The sequence below is a fragment of the Geospiza fortis genome, unplaced genomic scaffold (genome assembly GCF_000277835.1).
Source record: "Geospiza fortis unplaced genomic scaffold, GeoFor_1.0 scaffold383, whole genome shotgun sequence".
Classification (NCBI taxonomy): Eukaryota; Metazoa; Chordata; class Aves; order Passeriformes; family Thraupidae; genus Geospiza; species Geospiza fortis.
Genome location: NW_005054484.1, coordinates 692,941 through 710,105, shown reverse-complemented (window position 1 = coordinate 710,105; position 17,165 = coordinate 692,941). Strand labels below are relative to the sequence as shown.

The window sequence follows — 17,165 nt, the reverse complement described above, 5'->3', positions numbered from 1 at the left end:
TTGCCTCCAGCAATGGCACAAGCAGAGCTGCAGGAGTGCCCAAGCTGATCTCTGCTGCTCTGCCCCTGATCATCCAACAGCACACAAGGTGCTGATTCCTGAATCCCTGCTTCCAAAAGACACCTGCATCCTGCTGCTTCCCTTGAATAAACAGCTCTGCTCTGAGCCACCAGCCTGCTCCCAGCTGCAGGGAGAGCAGCTAAACCTCACACAGCATGAGAAATGCAGCTTGCCATGTCTGTGTGGACTAGGCATCTACATTCATTCACAGGTGGTTTGTGGTTGTCCAATTTAGCGGTAAATAGTTTAGTGATTTGCAAAGAACTTGGGTGTTTTGTTGACTTGCTGATGTACATACAAGAATGTACAATGCTGATGCTGGAATTAGTCTGTGTTCCTGGATTCACTGGCAGCTGCCTTGGCACCTTGCAGTGAAGCCTCAGGAAAGGAGAGGATTAAGGTGCCCTGCACCTTTACAGCCTCTGGCACACTTTGATCCTTCCCTTCCCCTGGTTCCACAGAGGAAAAAACCCTTTTTTGCTCTCACCTTGCCACAGTGCCTTTCATCCTCAGGCTGATTTAGCTGGGCTGGTCACCAGCAGCTCTGCAGTGGAGGGACAGCACAGCAGCACCAATTACAAAGAGGGCCAGGCAGCTTGGGCTCTGCAGGGTGGCTGCCTGAGCAGCCAGAGAGGGCGAGGAGGGGCTGGAGGAGCCTTGGACCCTCTGTCCCTCCTGCTCTCTGCAAATGGCCAAGCTCTTGGGAAGCAGCTGCTGGCAGTGCTGTGAGAGCTGCATACCCTGATCCCATGTTTTTCTAAGGCAGTCTTAGATTTCCTACACACATACTGACCTCAGCTGAAGATAACAAGGCTTTTCCTGGGGAAAAGGGACAGCTTATCCTGCCACTTTGCTCTGCAAGGTTTTATTTTACTTTCCTTTGATGCATCAGTGTAGTTAGGGAACGATCCAGTTCTAGATGGACCAAAGGCTGGCTCCTGAGTTTCTACCCAAGGATTACACCATGTCCTTAGATTGTATCTCATCAGTGCTGTTCTTCACACTGCCCTGTTACAGCAGAGAATATCATGTCTGCAGCACTCATGGATGAACAAACAGCCCTGAGCTGTCAGACACCCTGAGTGCAGCCTGCCTGACCCACCTCAGACCAAGGATCAAACAACAGAGGTGTTTTGTTTCTTGGACTGATGCAGTGCTGTAACAGCAAACTGCTCACAGTGAATGGGTTTGGTCATTAGGCCTCCAGGCAGAGATTGCCACAAGCAGACCTACATAGCACTACTTTCAGAGCCACTTTTGTCAGAAGATTTAAATAAATCTTTACAGGGTCTTCCCATACTGCTTGGGAGCAGGGAGAAATTCGTTCTGCTTCTGTGTTTGTAAAGAAAAGATTTGCTGCCTGGAAATTTTGCTATAATATTTAAGTATTTTCCAGAAACATATTTGGATTTTTTTTTACCTAAAACTGTACATCTTTTTCCTTACCAGTCTTGCATAAATGATCCAACACCCATTCTCCTATCTGATGCTAATGCTTCCTCAGCTCACAATTCATAGGAGTACTGTGGTGATTGATAAATGTCTTTGAACTGGAAAGTGCTGAGTGCTAATTACTATCTGTGCACACTCGTACTTGTGCTGCTTTCAAGTGCAGGGCAGTCACATACCATGGTAATGGGAAAGCTTAGGAAAATAGATACTGGTACCTAGGAGATTTATCCATCATAGGAATGTAATAAGGAAGAATAAATTAGAAGTTAGATGTTTCAATTCATTATTACACATCCTAATGAATCGTTTTCCATCTGTTTAATAGGTTCAGGGCAGCTCAAAATGGAGTTCAGATTGGAAGCTGCTTGCAACCTTATCTGCTTGCACTCTGGGTAATGCTAAGAATTATAAAAGTATGTTTTTGTCCATTGTGAGGAGTTAAAAAATGTGACTGCAAAGTGCAAGTTGAAGGGATTTTGGATTGATCCAAATTCTGCCCCCCGGATGCTGGGACAGTGGGTGGGTCAATCCAGAGCTCCCCATAAAGCATCCGTCACATGCCTGGGGAAATACTGCCTGATAAAACTGTTAGGTCAAGCTGCACTTAGGTTTTTTGTAGGCTTTTTCCCTCATCCATCTTTAAAATGATGTGATTGGAGTGTAAAGGGTATTTTCAAATGTTTCCTTAATGAGGAGACTTTGCTCACATTTATCAGTCGGTGCTAACTGCTTCCAGAGTTCCACAGCTCCTGTAGCTCAAGGAGCAGCCTGGGAGGGCTTGGGAAGCACCTGCTCAGCATCTCTAAACCAGCCACTGCCATTCACCAGCTCTGCTCACAGAGGACATGCTAATTAAAGTCAACTGATTGGAAAAATAATTACAGGAGAATAGGGAGGGGGAAAGCTTAGACCCATAATTTAAAGATGTTTGTGTGTTGTTGAGAGGTATCATTTTGTTGAGAGGAAAGAGGATCTCTCTTTTTCTTTCTCAGACTCCTGTGCTTGCTGCTTGCAGAACATGCAATGGCTACAGGCAACAAGCAGCAGTTTTTCTTTAGTTATGCAAATACATGTGGCCTTTTATTCTTTCAAATATCTGCTTTCACCTAGCTCTGTTACTGTTGTATCTTGAGGTGTCCTGGAGAAGCTGTAATGTCTAACCTAAAAGATTTTGTATTCCTGGGCACAGTTATTCTATAGGATGTGGAATACTGTAAACACTCCAACTGCTAAAAACCGCTATTGTAGCATTTCTTGCACTAATTAAAACCTGGCTAGGGATCTCCTTTCTTGATGCTGCCTCTACTTCAAACAAAAACATTTCAACAAATGAAATCCGGGGAAAATGGTTTCACATTTTAAGCTAATAATAATAATAATTGTTTTAGAAACCTGTACTTGCTTAAGGGTATAATTTATAAAAAAAAGACCTTAGAATTCAACACTAAGCAAATAAAACCCCCTTGTTATCTGGGGGTGGATGTTTTTCAGCTACTCCCTCTCAGGTGATGATTCTGCATTTCTCCCCAGCTCTGTGTCCCTCCAGCTGAGGGCATTCCCACAGGGAGGGGCAGCACCCAGGGCTGCCAGACTGGAGCCCCTCCAGCTCTCATCATCATCTCATCATCATCATCTCATCATCATCATCATCATCATCATTATCATCATCTCATCATCGTGGTCCTCCTGAAAACCCTCGGGCAGGGCAGCTGCCTTGTGCCTGTTGGAGCTTCCTCCTCCCCATGGGCATGCAGAGAGCACAAATAGGTGCCAAAAAGGAAATCCTGTGTGTCAGGAAACCAAATGCAATTCTTAGAGAGCTCTGACTGGACAGATTGGCCAAGTGATGGTGTGAGTTTGGAGTTGTTCTGGCCTTGCCACCATTGGGTTTGGTTGGAAGTGCCCATTCACCCAAACCCCTGCCCATGCAGCCAAACAAACCCTGCAGGGAACCAGAGAGAGGTGGGTTGTGTTCCCTGTGTGCTCATACCAGCAGTGGTTGGAACTGGAGCACAGTTACTTTGAAAGCTAATCTGACTCCCCTGGTGCTTTAGAGCATTTGGCATTTAAAGGTAAATATATGTAGTAAGTGCAAATGTCCATCCATACTAGATTCACAAAAGGCACAGATGGGCTTGCACAACCTGGCTTTGCTAGTGCTAAAAACTTTGCAATGTTTTATTTTAGTTTTACTTGTAAAGGTGTGAGAAAAGTTATTGGTGAAAAAAAAAAGAATACACAATTACTGTCTGCCATAATTTGAACAGAGAATAAAGCTGAATTTGCTTATGCAGAGAGAGAATGCAGGGCTCTGCATTCATTTAAGATCCAAGCATCCCCCACTGTTCCTGGCCTGGATCTCTGGCTGCTTTACACACTGAATAAATGCAGTTGCCACTAAATAATGTTAATAACCTTATCAGTCAGAGTCACAGAATGACTTCATCTTTCACACCTCATGTTCTTCATTGATGCATTTTAGGAATTTAGAATGCCAGTACACTACAGAAAATTAAAAGCTTCCTAAGGAAACCATGAAAAGCATACAAGTTGCCCCAACACCAAATATTCCAGGCACATTAAGAACAAATTTTTAAAGACTTTTCCTGACATAACTGCTTTGCGTCATCACCTCTCCACAACCCATCCTTCCTGCAAACTGATGTTATTCTGTATTTAATGATAATGATAATAATGATAATTATGTCCTTCTGTATTTAAAATCCCCTTTGTAAACAAAGACCAGCTTCAAAAACTTTCCTTTAGAGCAGATCACATTTGCAGTAAAAATATTGGGAAAGCAAAGTGATTGCTACCCCTGCAGCCTGTTGCTGACCTCCAGCTGAGCCCTTGTGTTCAATAATGTGCTACTGAGAAATCTGGTTACATTTTGGGAACCAGTTCCACTGCCTGTGCTCTAATGCAGAGTGTTACTGAATTCTTGTGTTACTGAAAAATGCAGGATTGGCGTAGCACAGAGCTTCCTCAATGGGTGACCTGTGGTGGTTGGTTTGTGTGGCTGTTTCTCCTCAGAGGGGAAGCAGCAGCTGCCAGTTCTGTGTTTGGCACAAAGGTGCAGCTTTCATGATTGTTCCCCACACATTATCTCCCTTTATGGTTTTCATATTGTTTAATCAGTGAGAAATAAATATCAAAAATGACATATTCTAAGCAAAAAATTGAGAGGGATTTCTCTGAAAATTGAAGTTGTGGTGTGACCCTTTTTTCCCAAAATGCAATTTTTAACTGTATACTACATGATCTTTTCTACATGTAAAAAAAAAAAAGGACAAAAAATTAAAGACAATTGATGGGACAGAAATAGACTGGGTAATTGCAATTAACTGTACAAAAGAAATACTAGAGAAATCAGTTGTTTGGTCTAAATGAGAACTTAAATCTACTGATCTGCATTGGGAAAATAAATGCACTCTATGCTAAGTTTGGTTTGGTTTGGTTTTTCACTTCTTGTAGATATATTACACCAGAATTCCAGATGAGAGGACGAAGACTATGAGTGAAGAGTGCCCTGGAGATCACATGCAGTTCTTTTCCTGGGCCAGAACTGGATTGATCTGAGAACAGTAATTATGAGGCTGACATGTATGTTCTCCTTCATCTTGCTGTTTGGAGCAGTTGGGCTCGTGGTCTTCATTCACCTGCAGGATCCAGAGGAAATAGTTCATCAGCAGACACCAGGTTAGCAGTCCTGCTTCTATTTGAATCACCTGCTCTTTCATGGTCAATATTTTGTACTTATATTCTCAATGTATTTTACATATTTCCCAGAGGATAACTCAAAAGAGGTGTGTCATGCTTAATGAAGGCTACCTTAAAAGTAATTATCAATTTCTTAAAAAAAAAAAAAAAGCATTTGCTGAAAAAAATAGTTCCAAGAACCAATTAATTGATTATACAGGGACCTTTGCCAGTGTGCATAGGGTCCAGCTGGGTGGAGTTAAGTTTCTGCTAAAGTTGAGACCAACTTTTGCTACCAACTATATCACTATAAATGTGAAAATGGGAGATTTCATCGAAAGTTCTGTTCCACCTCTGAATTTACCTTCACTTGCATATGGTATTCAGTGTGTAATGAGATGCAAAATAAGAGATGAATGAATGAGTCACATCAGAAACTTGAAATACTTTAGGATGCATTCACTTAATTTGCTTAACTTCAATTAAACTTTTCATAACTATTATTCATATGCATATCATCTTCCTGCACTACTAACTTGAAACTTTGTGGAGAGCCACAAAGGCCACAGAGATGGGAGAACTAGAAAATTGTGGGTTGAAATAGTAGTTTCCTATTAAAGGGAGGCACAAAAGTAGGAAAGGACCCAAGATCTCTTGATTTACTCACAGTCTTTTTCTCTTTGACTGTGGCTGTAATGAAGGCTGCTTTAGAGCCTAGACAAATGCCAGAGCAGTTACTCTCATCCAGGATAATGCCACTGTGTTCTGGGGTTTGGCCCCTGTGTTTGCTCTGAAATTGTCCCCTGACTAAACAAATGCCTCATAAAACGTTTATTCATTTGACATCTTCATTGTACAGCAAACACAACTGTGTCTATTTAAAATCATTGCTAACATTTTAAAATAAGCTGAACTGGAACACAGGGAACTCTTAAATAATTACATTAATTGCTAATTTCTGTGTCTAGGTTTGTTAAGTGCTTGTTTCCATGTCACTAAACAGTCTGTACTTTAATATGTTGTTTATTTAGTCCAACTGCACACACACCAATTTTGAAAGCAGCCACTCAGCTGAAACTATAGAAGTAATGAATCTGCAGTGTAGTGCAAAGCAGGGAATTAACTAGTTCCTTCAGTGCTTTTGCAATTTATTTTTGTATGCTTAGATGCGAAAGAGTTTATAGATTAAAAACAGAAGTACTGGCCATATTTGACTGAAACTGGCCAGTAGTTTAGGCAAGGGGGAAAGATGTATGGGCAGCAAATGCAGGCAGTACTCTCATGCATCTAAGATTGTCTAACTTTACATTGAAAAGTTAATTCTTTGCTCCTGGAAGAGAAGATTTCCTAGTGTGGTCTCAAAACCAGTGCAGTTTGTTTTCTATTTTTTTTGTTGTCTGTCCCTCATCTTGACCTGTTCTCTGCCATAAACCTCTTGAGCGCTGACTGCTGATTGTAGTACTCTGGGAAGTGATTTTTGAGAGCAGTGTAACTGGAGAAGGGGACACCAAAGCATATTTAAATAAAAGCAAGTTTGAACAGAGCTCCTAGCCCTGGCAGGAAAAGTCACTCTGTAATGTGCTCACTTGCTGTGGATACCTAAAACACAAACATGCCAACCATGCTGTTACTGCCAAAGGTGTGTAATCAATTCCTCAATTCTCACATTCAATTACTATTTATGTTAATAAGAGCCAGACTGCACCCTTGAGTAAATGGTGCTCAATACAATTACTTTTACTTCTGTTTGGCTGATTTTCATGTGTGTTAAGTGCTTTCAACTCCCAATGGACTGAGAAACTCCTCATATCCAGTGCTTTTGAAAATGATACCAGTTATCACTAAAGCATATTAGGTGACTTAAAGAACACAGGTAAAAATATCCATTAATTCCGTTTAAAAATACAGGCTGGCATATTTCCTTCCTGGACAGTCTCCTGTGAAAATCTGTCAATCCCAGGTGACATTTTTGGCGTGCTGAGGAGGATCCTTCCCTGGCTGTGCTCAGAGTGCTTCTCCATAAAGGGGCCTGGTTCTAATGGAGATGGGATATTGCTATAATTTGCTTGCTGATTGCTCTCGAGAGAGAATTGAACAAATGCACGAATCATTAAGCTACTTAGGACAACAGATTCTGCATGGAAAAGCTTTACTGGATTAGCCTTTGCTTTTGTATTTCCTGTGTAGTAAAACACATTTGCCAGATGCTGGAATCAGCAGGGCTGGAGAGAAGTTGGTAACACTCATTTTCCACCAAAAAGCAGCATAAGAACCTTTGCATTGTCCAAAAGGACATTTTTTATTGTTAGTATGTTCAGTCATCTTTAATTTAGGACAGAACAACTTATGAAACAAGATTAATAAAAATACTTTGGTACTTCAGTTTTGTCTGTCTGTTTCAGAAATTGTTCTTGATTGTTTAAGTCCTAGCAAGCATGACAGTGAGACCTTGATGTAATACTTAAACCAGTATAAAATCCACAGTCATAAAACTTTAAGTAATGCTTACATTACTTTCACTGAGCAAAGTACTCCTGACAGTAGCTGTTTGTGTTGATTTGTTACTATTCATTTATTCTTTCCCTGTGCTTCACATTGCTACCTAATTGTGATGCTGTACTGAGAAAGCAATATCAAAGTAATTTTCCACAACATTAGTTACAATTTTCTTCTGATCTTCCAAGTGAAAAAATCCCATCCTGTTGGCTTCTGTGAGCATATAAACCTTGATTACATTTATCTGTTGGAAACCAATGCTTACCAAGTACATGTGCCCAGGATAGAGGGTGTAGGGCCTTTTCTGCTGATTGACAAACATGCTGCCTGTGTAGTTTATTTATATAACACACATCACTCTGAGCAGATACATTTAAGACAGAAAACCATTTGGGGTGGGCAGACCAGATTTCCCAAAGCAATGTGTTAAATACAGTAGATATTCCTGTGGTCATTAAAGAGACAATGACTTCACTTAGGACAGTTGTTTTCTTGGTGTGTATGAAGAGTGAGGGAGCTGAGGGTAAAAACTGAGGAGTGGTGTGAGTGATGGTCATACCCCACAGAGGAACACAATGTTACTGCAATAATTCTCCATGTATAATTGTGTATGCCCCCTGCACATGCATTGGTGCACAAATACAGGCTGGGCAGAGAGTGCATTGAGAGCAGGAGAAGGATTTGGGGGTCTTGGTGGCTGAGAAGTTCAACCTGACCTGCACTGGCAACCCAAAAAGCCAGCCCTGTCCTGGGCTGGACATCAGTGTTGGCAGAATGTCAAGGAAGGTGGTTCTGCCCCTCTGCCCCGCTCAGGTGAGACCCCACCTGCAGAGCTCTGGGTCCCCAGCACAGGAGGGACATGGAGATGCTGGAGAGAGTCCAGAGGAAGCCAAGGAGGTGCTCCAAGCACTGGAGACCCTCTGGAGGCAGGCTGGGAGAGCTGGGGCTGCTCACCTGGAGAGGAGAAGGCTCCAGGGAGAACTTGGAGCCCCTTCCAGTGCCTAAAGGAGCTCCAAGAGAGCTGAAGAGGGACTTGGGACAAGGGCAAGACAAGAAGGAATGGCTTCAAACTGCAAGAGGATGGACTTGGATCAGATGCAAGGAGGAAATTCTTCCCTGTGAGGCGCCGGCACAGTTTGCTCAGAGAATCTGTGGATGCTTCATGCCTGGAAGTATTTGAGGCCAGAATGGCTTTGAACAGCCTGAACTAGTGAAAGGTGTACCTGGCCCAGGGCAGTGGAGCTGGAACTGAAAGATCTTCAAGGTTCCCTTCCACCCCAAACCATTCCACGACTCTAGGATTTCATGATATAAAACTTGCCTTCTGCAATAATCATGCCATTATTCTTAAACAGACATACTAAAGGATTTGTTCTAAGTCAAGCACATTTGCACATGGTGCACAAGAAAAAAATAATACATATATCCCCATCCTAATGCTAATGCATAAATCTCCTGTCTGTGACAAGATATTAAACATGAAAAAAACTTTAACAAAACATTTAGCCAGTCCACCACTGTGTTGGTCCTAGAACTGATGCTGCTTTGGGTTTTGCCTTTTTTTTCTTTTATATGTTCTCTGTATATATGTGTATATATTATTATATATGTGTACATATGTAATATATACAATATAATTCATAATATACATAATAATAACAACAATAATAATACATACCATGTGTATTTTTGCCCATATATTTGTAGCTCTGTAGCCTTTTGTACTAGTAGCTAGTTTTCCCAGTAATTTTCCATGGTGTTTCCCTAGGCAGGAAGACAAAACAAATTCCAGAGCTCCAAGCCCCAGGGGATACAAGGCTCCTCTCTTCTCTTGGTTCTTGCTTGGAACCAAGGCTGAGAACAACTCTTCCAGATCCATTTCATGGGCCAAGCTCAGCTGGTGCTGAGGGGGGGACTCCAGAGAAGGGGCTTGACCTGGGGGAAGTTGAATCACCACTTGTCCTCCTAATTGGTGCTTTTTATCAATTATGCAAATTTCCTAAAACCTCTAAATATGTACTGATCCACCTGTGGGGGTGAGCTTTTGTGGACATCTTTCCATAACTGCTCCTGAAGGCCTTCAAATAAAGATCCTCTTTTATAAGGCATCCTTACTAAAATTATCTCAAGTTTCATTTCCTGGTTGGGAAAGAGGCAATGGAAGCTCAGAAGAGAAGGGTCCTGTCCAGGCTGTGGTAGCAGGAGGCTTCTTCAGCACAGAGTGCTGGGCAGGACGAGAGAGAGCAACCTGGACCAACAACAACACTGAGAGAAGAGTCAGTGTGGTGTTTGTGAGGGACCCTAGGGTGGGAAAGAGATGAGAATCTGACTCCATGTTCTCTGAAGGCTGATATTATATTATATTATATTACATTACATTACATTACATTACATTACATTACATTATATCATATCATATCATATTATATCACATTATATTATACCACATTATATTATATCACATTTTATCACATTTTATCACATTATATTATGCTATACTAAACTATGCTAAAGAAAGAGAAGGATACAGACAGAAGGCTTAACAAGTATGAATAATAAAAACCCATGACTGACTCCTCAGAGTCTAACACATCTGATGGTGATTGGTCATTAAGTAAAAATAATTCACATGGAACCAATCAAACGTTCACCTGTTGGTAAACAATGGCCAAGCCACACTCCAAAGCAGCAAAACAGGGAGAGGCAAATCAGATAATTATTGTTTACATTTCTCTCTGAGGCTTCTCAGCTTCCCAGGAGAAGAAATCCTGGGCAAAGAGGATTTTTCAGAAACTATGACAGCGACATCGAAGGGCACAGCATATCCTGAGAGATCTCTGGTGGATTTCAAACACCACAGAGCCACAGAGCAGGCAGTCCATGGGCTGGAGACAGGACTGTGGTGATGGACAGCAGGTGGTGGGTGAGGTCCTGAGCACCAGGAAGGATCTCTGCATCCACATGGGACACAGTAAATAGCTGTACCACACTGCCCATAGCTGGACACTGCACTAGACACTGTGTGCTCTATGGACTGCAGTCAGTCTGTTTAAAATGGCACAGACTTTTCTAATAGGAGATTTTGCCACATAGAAGCTAGAGAAAGTATTAGTAATCTTCTATATAAGTCTGTGGGGGAAAAAATATTATTGCACTTTTGCCATATGGTTACTGAATTCACAAACCTGTAAGAGTTTTCAGTTAGAACTGTTAAGATGAATATATATGGTCACATGCTCATCTGGGAGCTGAAAAAATGTGGAAAATACATCTTAAAGGATCCATATTGTAAAAGCTCCTAAAGGGTGAAAACACAGAGTGGCTTTGCACTCTGACTGTATCAGAATTTGAAAGTCAAATATGAATATAACCAAGCCTGAAACTCATCTGACTGAGATTTTCCAGTGATTGCCATCTTACCTCATTGAACACTTTCTAACATTATTCTATCATCCTCTTTATTTTCTGCTTTACTGAGGGGGTGATGGGGAGGAGAGGGAGGAAGGGCTGGCACAGGGACAGCACAAAGGAGCCACAGCAAATATTGCAGCAGCCTGAGAGCAAACACCAGTACTCCAGCTGGTTACTTTTTCAGAGCACACACACCTTGTTACTCACAAACTACATCCTATGCACATCTCCATGCTCACTGTACATTTCCATAATGCTGTCCCATGCACCATGTGCTTGCCAGAATGGAAAATTTCTATAAAAACAGTTGAAAACAAACTAGCATTGTATAATTTTGGAAGTAATTTTCCTGCCGTTTACATCTTACTGCTCTTAGAAGCTAGAAGCCATTTAATCTGCTGCTCACCTGCAAGTATCAGCAGAAACAATGAGCAAAGAATCTGGTGACTGCAGCAGAGGTGAGGTGGCTTGCTGGTGTTTTTCTGAGGCAGAAGAAACATCTGTTATGTGTGTGAGGGCAGTTCTGCCAACTCAAGAGAGGTTGAACCTTCTGCACTCACATACTCTGAGTCTTCTTAAACTGAACTTCCCCAAGCAGAGAACTTCCCTGCAGGCTGGTTCACAATAGTCTGCAGTTATGGGAACAAAAAAAGAAATATCTGTTTCTTGTCTGCCAAGGCAAGGCACTTGGTAGGGTCTTATGAGTATGATACTCCCTTTTCTGCTGCTTGGAACACTTGTGGTTTGGCTGTGAATGTGAACCTGGGTGTTCTTCACATTGCAAAGAAGTGCTAGCAATGACTTGATCAGCCTGCTGCTATAGGGGATCAAACACTGGCCAGATGGTTTCAGAGGAAACCCCACACCACCCTGCCAGTGCAAATCTGGTCAGAAGAAATGGAGTCTAGTGCAGAAAGCAGTAACAAATAAGCTGTTTTATCACCAGTGTACTATACAGAGGTTGTCTCCTACAACCTTCTCCCTGCTTTCATGACTGTGCCATATTCTTGGCAGTCTTATAAAAAATGCAGCGTTTATTTATTACATGGTATTGAGAAGGCACCACTTTTTTTCCTTTTCTTTATTTTTTGTTCCTGTTAACATTCTTGAGCTTTAGCCTAGTAAAGCAATTACAGCCCTTATGCTGTAGCATGGCAGCCCAGCATTTATCTGACCAGTGTTTCCTGTCAACCATCAGCAAGTTTTTCACAGGAGTCACAGCACTGAGGTGTTAAGGCTGTGGAACTGGGACCCAAAGCTGCTGTGATTTGTTCCTGTCTTGCCCTGCTGCTCATAGATTGTGCTGTATTGTGTTATATCAGGCAATTCACCCACTCAGTGTTTCCATTTCCTCTTATAAAGGGAATTCTCTGCAGAGGATTCAAGGTACCTAAGGACTTTTAGACACCGTGACAAAACACCCAACCCTATTAACTATGATGTTATCACCAAATGCAGTGCATTACCAGCAGCAGTCACAACCCCACTGCAGTGGTGCACACACACAGCAGATGGCTGAACCAGATCCCCTGCCCTTTTATTTGATGCCATAAAGACCATGTCACCAATCCAAATGCATTTATCAGCATAAAGCCAGAGTGATGTAGTGCTGACTCACTCCACAGGGCACTTTTCACTCCCACAAATTTCCCCATCCTCCCTCCTTCTGTGAGCATTTCTTCTCTGACTGGTTAAAAAAAAATGTAATAAAAGGTTTGATATTTCCTTTAAAGCTCAGTTTTTAAAACTGTCAGAGGTTGACACTTTGTTGTTGTGTCTGGCAAAAGAAAAAAAGCAACCTGCCATCTCTGAGCTGCATTCATTTATGGTGCTTGGCAGCATATCATGGGCAAAACTCAGCTGCACCCTGTCAGAGGACTCTCAGAATGGCAGATTCCCCGAAATATTTCCCAGGGAATGAGCCTGGATGCATCTCAGATTCCCCTGGACTGTTTTCAGAAGCATTACAAAAATGTGCAAAAGTTGATCAGCTGACTTTAGTTTCACCACAAAACATTTATTCTAAATATAAGACTGTATTTGATTTTCCATAGAAAACGTGTCTGCACTAGAAAGCCTCCTACCATATGTCAGCTATCATTCAATTTGCATGATTTTTAAAATGTAGTAACATATTGAGGAGCTTAAGTCAGTATAAAATACTTCCTGGATTTTCTGCAGTTTATGCCATTTTAAACATGTTTTATAATATGTGTTCCCATTTCTGAAAGTTATTAATATTCCCTTAAAAGCTTAACCAAAACTTCCTCTCTTCAGCAATATCATCCTTTTTCATTTAGTAAACATTAATTTTCCTTTCATGATTCTAGTGGAGCTTGAAATTAAAGGTGGCTTTCTTCCCTATTATGGCTTTCTTTGTGAATCAGCATCAAAACTTCCAGTCTACTGCTTTAGCATCAGTCAAAAGAGGAAAAAACCAAAGTAACCAAAACCAAAGTAAACCAAACTTTTTGGGGACATCTTTATCATTTTCTCCAAACCTATAATCTATCTATTTTTGAAAATAAATGACTGGTTGAGATCTGTCACCACTTGAGATACACAAGGTGGTTAATTGATTTTAATTTTGTTCTCTATAGGCCCTTTCCTGTAAGACACCATCTCACAGCAACAGTGCAATAAAGCACTTCCCCATCAACTGAGAGCCTCAGCTCCTAATTCTGCTTCAATGCCTCAAGGGCTCTGCTGCCCAAGGGTCAGAGTATTCTGCATCTTGTAAAATTAAGTCCCATCTTGGTCACTTTTTGTTCTCAGCCACTTCAGAAGATCTATGTGGTGATTAAGAGTCAAAATGCTTCTGCCAGGCCCTTCCAGTGCTGCCACTTCTGCACATCAGGGCAATTGAGAGGTGCTCTTTCCCTCTTTGCTTTACAGTCAGTGTCCATTCCTACAGAAATTGGGCCTTTTGGGTCTTCTGTTCCTGTGCTTGGTTGGAAAGCACACATTTTCTCACACCACTCCTGACAGGGACTGTATGTCTGATGTTTTGCTCCTTGTGGCACATTAGCCAAGAAATCTGTGTGCACAGATTTGGGGGTCCCTAAATGAGGAAAGCAAAACCTGAGAATGTGTGTGCACAGGGCCTGGGGGAAGGCAGGGACATCAGGTCCCTTTATGCAGCAACTGGGGCTGAACAGCCTCAGGAGGAAAAAAAATCAGGGTGAGAATGAAATTCCCCATCCTTCGAGGGTGCTCCACTGCCCCTTTCCTTCTGTATTCTAATTCATTTCCCTTTCTCCTTCCACTTGGCAGTGCTGAGCTTCCTGTAATGAGGGTGCAGATGATGCTTGGGACAAACAAAGGGATATTGGCTTTAGAATTACTTCAGGCTTGAATTTCCAGGAGTCTTTGGATGGCCTGCACCCAGTGCAGGCAGAGTGGTTGGTATGGAAGCAGAGGACACACACAAGTCCTTGTTGTGGCCAGGAGGACAGAAAGCACAAACCTAAACAGAGGAAACTGGTCACTTGCCTGGTGGCTACTTGATGAGGGATGTGTCCTTTTCTCAAGCTGTAGGTAGTGCACAAGGGCCAAGGTCCTACATAGCAGTTTCCAGCTTGTTGCATTTATTTTCTTGACTTGTCTTCATTTGTTAATGAAGTCTTGCACAACTTAATACCCCTAAATCAGACCACAGGAGAGATTACAGGCAGCAATCACTGCTGCTCTGTGTGAATGCAATGCAGCTTTAATTGGGCCCTCCTAATTGTGTGTGCAGCTGCTCAGGAAAACATGATGATGCTTATCTCATACAGGAAAGCAAACTCTGCTCACTATTCCACTGTAAACAAGTGAGGAGGTGTGTGTTCAAATGGTCACAAAAGTAAATATACCAACCTGCAGGTATGCACCAGGAATTTTATGCCATAGCAAAGCAATTCTGTACTCATTGAGACTTTAATGTAGTTCCCTGTAATTGTTTAAAACTCACCCTAAAGTGTGATGGTGTTCACAGGGGTCTCAGGATGAGGGAAGAGATGAGGATCTGACTCCATGTTTCAGAAGCCTTGATTTATTATTTTATAATACATATTATATTAAAACTATACTAAAAGAATAGAAGAAAGGATTTCATCAGAAGGCTGGCTAAGAATAGAAAAGGAATGAAATTCTAACACAGCTTGTGTGTCAGACAGAGAGTCTGAGCCAGCTGACTGTGATTGGCCATTAATTAGAAACAACCACACAAGACCAATCACAGATGCACCTGTTGCATTCCACAGCAGCAGATAATTGTTTTTTACATTTTGTTCCTGAGGCCTCTCAGCTTCTCAGGAGAAAAAATCCTAAGGAAAGGATTTTTCAGACAATATCATGGCTACACTAAAGACTGTGTGGAGAACTTGAACGGGGCTGGGATGCCATTCACATGCTCAAGGTGAACATCAGCACCATCAGACAGTTCAGTTGGATACTGAGCAGCCAATACTGATTGCAAATGGACCCTCTGCTTTTCTGTGAGCTGTTAAATTGAAACCTGCCCCTCCCCTTCATTCAGCTCAAGAGATGCTATTTCCTTGTAAACAGGAGGCATCCTTAAATCACTACATAATTAAAATTCCCATTATTCTGCATTTATGAGCTGCTCATTCTCCTGCTGGTGAAGGGAATTAAGTTGCTCAAGAATGTTCCAAGTCAGGTGTTATTGACACCTCTGCACTGGTGATGTGGGTGTTCAGTGCTGAATGCAAACCATATCCCTGCCTGCTCCAGTGGTGTATGCCACCAATACTGCAGAAAACTTCTTGGCATGATTTGTGTTTTTTAGGAGAAAAACAAAATGAACAGACTTTACCAAACCATTATAACAACAAAGTTAAGAACAAAAGGCATTTAATCCCTCCTATATCTCTCCTAGAGTGGAAGAGGAATAGGGGAAAAAAAAGATGTGTGCAGCAGAAGAATGGTGGGCAAAGAGGTCTGGGAAACATCAGCTGACACAACTTCTTCACATTTGAAATTATCTAATGAAAGGAGCTTTGGGGGGGGTTTGTTGGAAAACATACAGAGACACTAGTTCTGCTAGGTACTTTAACATTTTTTAAAAAGGAAAAAATATTATTAAAATGAAATTTTTAAATTAAGTGAGAATATAACATAAAATTTATTGCAGTTTTATAATGCATGTCAATAGGCAATGGGTCCAGAATCTGTGTGACTGAAGTGCTACAGTGGAGACAAGGGAAGTAGGAAGGAAAATGTACATTTACTAAAGTTACCTTACAGCAGTTAACAAACTTAGAAAGAACACCTGGAAATTTTAAAGCACTAAATATTTCCAAGGAACAGTAATGATATAATTATATGATATTTCCATATACAAGTCTTTGGAACATAATACATTCTTAATGTCTACACGTTTGCACACCATATTTTTCCTCCTGCTTTTTTCCAGAGATCAAATTATATATTCAGTATATTCTGATTATTCCCTGCCTTTTCCTCTAAAGGCAGTGGCTTCAATTCTTAATTGCGACCCAGTGGAGATAAGTTCACCACAACATAATTTAATGAACTGTGGAAGAGTTACCTCTTTCTGCATGAAGTATCAAGCTGCATGTCAGAGAAAGAGTATCTCCTAGGTGATGTTTCAGTAGATAATAATTAAGTAAGACATTTCCTACAATAATATCAGCACACACAAATGCAGCCCTTCCCCCCAAATTGGACAATGCATGAAGTGAATTAATAAGCCAAGGACACTGTTCCTAAAAGAAATTCAGTCCCACAATTTCTTTCCTCCATGAAATCACAGATTAGAAATCAGAAAGCTACAGCACAGACAAGGGAATTTTCCTAGTTTTCCCCTTCAGCTTCAAAGGCTGGATTGTACTTGATTTACCCTTCACACCAGTCCTGGATGTGCCATCACCAGAGTCCCTTCCAAGGGTGGGGGGGTTCCTTTTTGCCCCGAATGATCCTGAGCAGATCAGCAGAGCACTCTCAGCTCACGCAGCTGCCAGCTCAGCACCCCCTGCCCCCTTCACTGGGGCCTCTGGGAAGGGATTTCTGCAGCACCAGCCTTG

General features: G+C 41.6%; 1 protein-coding gene across 3 annotated transcripts in view; it reads left to right on the top strand.

The window, feature by feature from the left end:
- The first annotated feature begins 1,835 nt into the window (after nt 1-1,835).
- The window catches only part of CHST8 (carbohydrate sulfotransferase 8), a 162,339-nt gene continuing 147,009 nt past the window's right edge, over nt 1,836-17,165 (top strand). For 2 of the 3 annotated variants that reach the window (XM_005428466.2, XM_014310110.2), the window contains exon 1: nt 3,998-5,211. In XM_005428466.2, the coding sequence (XP_005428523.1) occupies nt 5,103-5,211 (109 nt within the window). In that variant the 5' untranslated portion in view covers nt 3,998-5,102. Of the gene's footprint in view, nt 1,905-3,997; nt 5,212-17,165 lie in introns of those variants that run through there. The other variant, XM_031063189.1, reaches the window with a different exon arrangement.